Here is a 7,489-nt window from a genome sequence, read left to right as displayed (position 1 = left end):
CATTTAGGCCTATATTATTTATTTCTTTTTTTGTTCTTTGAATTAATTAATTATATTCATTTAAATATTTTGATTATTCATATCTTAATTGTTTTTATTTTTATAAATAGATTCGGCTCTTCTGATATGCGAGCCGGCTCCCAACGTTCACCTACAAGATCCGGCTCTTAGGCTTGTTCGCGAACGACCCATCACTAGTTTAAGGTAGGGACGTGAAATTTGACGTGACACCTGTGTACCACAATGCTATCACGGGGACTGATATTGCGAGGTGAAAGGGTTGTCACTAGTTACAACAGCCACAAAGTCGAAATTGGCAGTCAAACTCCTCACTTGGTGAGAAAAATAAATAAATAAACGCCACCAGCTGGAGAAGACAGATTTTGGTCCCTGTTATCCCTCTCGCTTCGCTTCTTCCTCTCTGGCTATATCAAAGACAGTACAGAAACTTTTTGGCTATATCGTAAAAATGCTTGAAAACTAAAAATATATTTTTGGTCTTAATTTAATGTTAGGATTAGGCATACGGTTAGCAGTGTGGTTAGGTTTAAAATCAGATTTTAAGAAGATCAATTGTAGAAATAGGCGGGGTTTAGCGATTTGTGGCTGTGATAACGACCAGGTGAAAGTTCAACCGAACTCCAGACATAATGGAAGTAAATCAGGCAAAACAAGAGCATCTACTTGCATTAAAAGGTATTTTACTGAGTTAAATATGTGATAACATTGTTTAAAACATTCGGGTCGCGTTTGATTTGCCCGTTATGTTGATATCTAAAAAGTAGAGGTTGTTTACATCTGAGACTGACAACTAACTTACTTGCTAATGTGTGGCTAACATAGATGCCAAGTAAACGTCAAATAAGTATATGATGAACAAACTAGCTAAATGCGTAGCTAGTATCGAGTAAACTAAAACAGCTTGCTGTTGATTAGTTTTTTTTTTCAGGAGCCAACCTTATTAGCGTAACGAATTAACGTTTGATTGTAGCTAGCTAATGTTAACGTTACCAATATTCTGTCACATAATTTGCCCTATCATGCACAAATTGCATACTATGTCTAGAGCCTTAGATATGCAGTTTTAAAAGCTGTTCTTGGTCTTGTAAGCCTTACATCAATGTTGATAGCACACAGGACAGAAGGTTGTGGGTTCGCGGACCACCGTGGACAAGAGTTGGGGTGGAAAGATCTTGTTCATAGTAAAAGCATTGCTTTCATCTATCGTATTTTCAGGTCCAATAAAAAAACAAACATTTTATAAACATTTCATGTAATTTTACACATTAGCAGAATACTTTAATACCACACAAGTTAACGAAATTACAGGATTAGAATGGACATAGAGATAGACGTATGTTCGTTTTATCATATTTCCCAAATAATTGTGTCTTGTTTGCAACAAAACGTTCGCTGTTTGCAAATAATAAAATCTGAGACATCATTAGGAATCTGGGCATGATACTTTCAAAAGTTAGGCCTACCTTTCCACCCCAGACAGAGTAGGCCTACCAATGCAAAAAAATGTCAACTTTAACTGCTGGCTATTCTTCTTCCGTAGTTTAACCCAACGAGAGGTCACAAGTATTTCCCTAAAAGCTGTCTGGGTTTAAACATTGTCTATTGTACAGAAAGTGAATAGCTTAATCAATTGATAATGACAGAATTACATTGCTTACCAAGTAAAGTAAAAAAAAAAAAAAAAAAAGGGTCTCCTCAGCTATAGGTTGTAGCTCACGCCTCAATCACACTGACAGTCATTGTGCAAAATGGTATGCAGCATCATCTCGATAAACTACATTACCAAAAGTATGTGGACACCTGCTCGTTGAACATCTCATTCCAAAATCATGGGCATTAATATGGAGTTGGTCCGCCCTTGCTGCTATAACAGCCCCGACTTGTCTGTGAAGGCTTTCCACTAGATGTCGAAACATTGCGGCGGGGACTTACTTCCATACAGCCACAAGACCATTAGTGAGGTTGGGCACTGCTGTTGGGTGATTAGGTCTGGCTTGCAGTCGGCATTCCAATTAATTTCAAAGGTGTTCAATGGGTTTGAGGTCAGGGTTGTGTGCAGGCCAGTCAAGTTCTTCCACATGGATCTCAACAAACCATTTCTGTATGGACTTCGCTTTGTGCACGGGGGCATTGTCATGCTGAAACAGGAAAGGGCCTTCCCCTAACTGTTGCCACAAAGTTGGAAGCGCAGAATCATCTAGAATGTAATTGTATGCTGTAGTGTTAAAATGTCCCTTCACTGCGACTAAGGGGCCTAGCCTAAACCATGAAAAACGGCCCCAGATATTATTCCTCCTCCACCAAACTTTACAGTTGGCACTATACATTTGGGCAGGTAGCGTTCTCCTGGCATCCGCCAAACTCCGATTCGTCCGTCGGACTTCCAGATGGTGAAGCGTGATTCATCACTCCAGAGAATGCGTTTCCACTGCTCCAGAGTCCAATGGCGGCCAGCATTACACCACTCCAGCTGACACTTGACATTGCGCGTGGTGATCTTAGGCATGTGTGCGTCTGCTCAGCCATGGAAACCCATTTCATGAAGCTCCCGACGAGCAGATCTTGTTGTAACGTTGCTTCCAGAGGCAGTTTGTAACTCTGGTGTGAGTATTGCAACCAAGGACAGATGATTTTTACGTGCTTCAGCACTCGGCGGTCCCGTTCTGTGAGCTTGTGTGGCCTACCACGTCACGGCTGAGCCGTTGTTGCTCCTAGACCTTTTCACTTCACAATAACAACACTTACAGTTGACCGGGGCAGCTCTAGTAGGGCAGAAATTTGATGAACTGACTTGTTGGAAAGTTGGCATCCTAGGAAAGTCACTGAGCTCTTCAGTATGGCCATTCTACTGCCAATGTTTGTCTCTGGAGATTGCATGGCTGTGTGCTTGATTTCATACACCTGTCAGGAACAGGTATGGCTGAAATAGCCGAATCCACCAATTTGAAGGGGTGTACACATACTTTTGTGTATGTGTGCAACAAAAGTTCAACATTCACCTTCTACCATTTCTGTCAAGCTGTCTACGCATACAATTTGATGCATACGTTCTATAAATCCAACGTGTGCACCACACAGAACGCACTGCAACTGCCTCTGCAACGTAATGCTGTTAGGCAAATGCAGCATTCCATTGGAAATAAATGTACTTCTGGTGTACCAAAATGCATTGACGCTGACGGTGTGATCGAGGCATCAGCTTCTGAATGTAAAAGAAACGAAACAATGATATTCCCATATGCAGTATGGGAGTAATGTATTTCCTGGGTATTTTACAGCTTGTTTCTAGCATAAAGCATCTCGGACCACTTTATATAATCGGAATCCATTTTATTTTCTTAAAAATCTTAAATTAACAAGGGGTAGGCTTGTGCTTTTTGACATTTTCTTTAATTTAAAGTTAGGCCTATAGCATACCCTCTCATACCCCCTCAAATCGAGTTTTGGATTTTACTTCACTTACATGGAGGTAGGCTATTTAAAGGGTGCATGGTGTGTGAAGGAATTGACCGACAAATCTATGGATGTAGCAGCCTATAGCCTAATTTCGTCTTTCAAACAGGTCGTCCTACCTCTTATTTATTAAAATAGACACCAACACAAATCCCTCTTGTTGTTAGTAAATTCTAATTACAATGAAGACATTTTAAATGAATTATGCCTTCTCGAATTTGCATACTTTAAGCACCACGAGCTGTCCATTTCCGATTGATAGCGCTGCAGGCTGCTGCATCAAGTTTCAGCAACACAATGTAAGTTACTCGAATCTGGCTTATTGAGAGGTCAATAACTCTGATAAATACATAATGGGAAAGAAACATATAATGTTTTATAAAAATCATTTATAAACTAGGTGGTTCGAGACCTGAATGCTGATTTGGCTGACAGCCGTAGTATATCAGACCATATATATATATGGGTATGACAAAACAAATTACGATGGTAATCAGTTTATAATAGCGATGAGGCACCTCAGGGGTTTGTGGTATATGCATTCGGGAAGTATTAGACCCCTTGACTTTTTCCACATTTTGTTATGTTACAGACTTATTCTAAAATGGATTAAATAAAACATTTTCCTCATCAATCTACACACAATACCCCATAATGACAAAGCAAAAACAGTTTTTTATAAATGTTATTACCTTATTTACATAAGTATTCAGACCCTTTGCTATGAGACTGGAAATTGAGCCCAGGTGCATCCTGTTTCCATTGATCATCCTTGAGATGTTTCTACAACTTCACTGGAGTCCACCTGTGGTAATTCCAATTGATTGGACATTATTTGGAAAGGGACACACCTGTCTATATCAGGTCCCACAGTTGACAGTGCATGTCAGAGCAAAAACCAAGTCACTGTGTCGAAGGAATTGTCCGTAGAGCTACGAGACAGGATTGTGTTAAGGCACAGATCTGGGGAAGGGTACCAAAAAATTTCTGCAGCATTGAAGGTCCCCAAGAACACAGTGGCCTCCATCATTCTTAAATGGAAGACGTTTGGTACACCAAGACTCTTCCTAGAGCTGGCAGCCCAGCAAAACTGAGCAATTGGGGAGTAGGTCCTTGGTCAGGGAGGTGACCAAGAACCCGATGGTCACTCTGACAGAGCTCCAGAATTCCTCTGTGGAGATGGGAGAGCCTTCCAGAAGGACCGGCATCTCTGCAGCACTCCACCAATCAGGCCTTTATGGTAGAGTGGCCAGACGGAAGCCACTCCTCAGTGAAAGGCACATAACAGCCTGCTTGGAGTTTGCCAAAAGGCAGCTAAAGACTCTCATGCCACAAGAAACAAGATTCTCTGGTCTGATGAAACCAAGATTGAACTCTTTGGCCCGGATGCCAAGCGTGATGTCTGGAGGAAACTTGGCACCATCCCTACGGTGAAGCATGGTGGTGGCAGCATCATGCTGTGGGGGTGTTTTTCACCAGCAGTGACTGGAAGAATAATCAGGATCGAGGTAAAGATGAACAGAGCAAAGTACAGAGAGATCCTTAATGAAAACCTGCTCCAGGGCACTCAGGACCTGAATGGCGCAAAGGTTCACCTTCCAGCAGGACAACTACCCTAAGCACACAGCCAAGACAACGCAGGAGTGGCTTCGGAACAAATCTCTGAATGTCCTTGAGTGGCCCAGCCAGAGCCGGGACTTGAACCTGATCGAACATCTCTGGACAGACCTGAAAATAGCTGTGCAGCAACACTCCCCATCCAACCTGACAGAGCTTGAGAAGATCTGCAGAGAAGAATGGGAGAAACTCCCCAAATACAGGGGTGCCACGCTTATAGCGTCATACCCAACAACTCAATTAATCGCAGCCAAAGGTGCTTCAACAAAGTAGAGTAAATGGTCTGAATACTTGTGTAAATGTGATATTTCAGTTTTTTTTTTTTATACATTTGCAAAAAAAAAATGCTTTGTCATTATGTGTAGATTGATTAAATTGCTTTTTTTAATCATCAATTTTAGAATAAGGCTGTAATGTAACAATGTGGAAAAAGTCAAGGCGTCTAAATACTTTCTGAATGCACTGTATATCACTCGAGGTGGTGAAAACTTCAATTCATTTGGAGTAACTATCACAACACTTATTTTTTCCTTTTACAGGCAGGCATGTGAAGAAAATCCATTTGCATATTTACCAATGGGCCCCAGGGGACTGGTAATTCCCCCTTTGGACACAGGACTCACATCCAAAAAAACAACTACATTTCCTGTTAAATCGAAATAACAAATTAAATTAGAATTACAACCTTTTGATAACTCAATTTTTACTTGATTGTATCCCATAAGGTAATTCAAGGAATAGTAAAATAGACTAGAGACAGGTGTCCCTCATTCAGGGGCAGCGCTCTCTCTCTGTCCTTCTCGTGGTCCGAATCACACACATGACTATTGCTAAATTATAAACTTTTTAGTGTTTACATATTACATTTAAATCTCATCCAATGCCTCAAGTGAGGGTGATCAGGCCTCACCAGAAAGTCAGAACAAAGGTCAGAGGTCATTCAACCCCAGTAAGTGTTTCTTTCCCTTCTCTACCCTTGTACCTCAGATATTATTTAAAGACATTTCAAACATTTCGTGTACCAGGTTTCCTTCGGGTTTTTCAGCACATTTCTTATCAAGAGAAGTGATGTATGCAACAAATTCAGAAAATAGATACTTCAGACAATTAAATTTTTGTTCCCTTTTAAGATGCATCCTTTTTAACTTGTGAAAAAACCCCACTAAAACCAAATAAAAAGACCCCATGCAATAAATAAAATTCAGTATTAACATCACTAACAAATATTCAGAACAGGTGGGTTGTGTGTGGTAACACAGGGCAAAAACAAATGGCCAGGCCTTACTTGATTAGGAGCTGGGTACCTTTATACTTAATAGAACTGCACAATTTTACTAACTACTCTCCCAAGGGAACAGCCTCTGGATACATTTCAAAGGGAGCGATATATCTTCTCCTAAAAGTGAAAATGTACATTCCTTTAGTTTTCACTTTGCCAAATCTTAATCAGTAACAGAACTGTTTTAATTGCAGACAAAACAAAACATGATAACTTCTGTTCACAGAGAGGCCACTGTCCTCCCTCCACTCTTTAATCGTTTGTGTTTTAATCTACCCCAACTAGGGTTGCACATGGAAATTTCTGGAAAGTTTCCGACCTTTTGCAACCCTAAACCCAACATTTACTGTAAGTACTATTACCAACCTCCGTTGGATATTCACTATTGGTTTCACACTCATTAATGTATACTATTTTAAGATTTAATATGCACTAAATCGAGACAGATCTACTCATTAACAACATTTTTAAAGGTAATTTTAGGTTTGGTAACCCCAATGCTGGCGCTTGACACAATTACTTTTTAAAACTTTACAATTACAATTGTTTCTTTAACGCTGCAAACAATAACTCACAATATTACTACACTCTAATTCCTCGTGAGGACCCCTCCTCCCGAGGGGTCCTCACTCTAATTACAATTGTTTCTTTAACTCTACAAACAATTACTCACAATATTAACTCCACTCTAATTCCTCGTGAGGACCCCTCCTCCCTTTAGTCAACTCTATAAAGCAATTGAGGAATAAGACGGAATAAAGTGTCTGACGTGATTAAAAACCTCCACGATTTTCTGAGCTTGCAAGGAATGTTTGGACGTGCCAATTTGAACTTGTTACCTTTTTAGAATCCATTCCCCTGGTATTTTGCATAGATTATCCAACCCCAAAATTGGTTCCACACCCGTCGCCTGTTCGGGACTAAAATCTACGACAACCCTAAATCTACGACCGATCGTAACACAATGGGACTACTGAATAATCTCAGGCTTTCTAGATGCCTATCCATCTCCCCAAGATGTCAGAAGGAGTAGTAACAGGTGTAGGAACTTTGCCTACCTTGTTTAAATGTGCCGGCTCCTGTTCCACTGATTCGGTCTCTCCAGTTCAACACTAAATC

General features: G+C 40.5%; 1 protein-coding gene across 3 annotated transcripts in view; it reads left to right on the top strand.

Annotated features, from left to right (window-relative positions):
* The first annotated feature begins 586 nt into the window (after window positions 1–586).
* Window positions 587–7,489, top strand: part of LOC111963939 (trafficking protein particle complex subunit 13) — a 35,471-nt gene continuing 28,568 nt past the window's right edge. The window contains exons 1-2 of one of the 3 annotated variants that reach the window (XM_023987540.2): window positions 599–696; window positions 6,656–6,718. In XM_023987540.2, coding sequence (XP_023843308.1) covers window positions 651–696; window positions 6,656–6,718 — 109 coding nt within the window. In that variant the 5' untranslated portion in view covers window positions 599–650. Of the gene's footprint in view, window positions 697–6,655; window positions 6,719–7,489 lie in introns of all 3 variants that reach the window. The other 2 variants (XM_023987539.2, XM_023987541.2) reach the window with 2 other exon arrangements.

This window comes from Salvelinus sp. IW2-2015, linkage group LG5, assembly GCF_002910315.2.
Source record: "Salvelinus sp. IW2-2015 linkage group LG5, ASM291031v2, whole genome shotgun sequence".
Taxonomy (NCBI): Eukaryota; Metazoa; Chordata; class Actinopteri; order Salmoniformes; family Salmonidae; genus Salvelinus; species Salvelinus sp. IW2-2015.
This window is presented reverse-complemented; position numbering and strand designations above follow the sequence as displayed.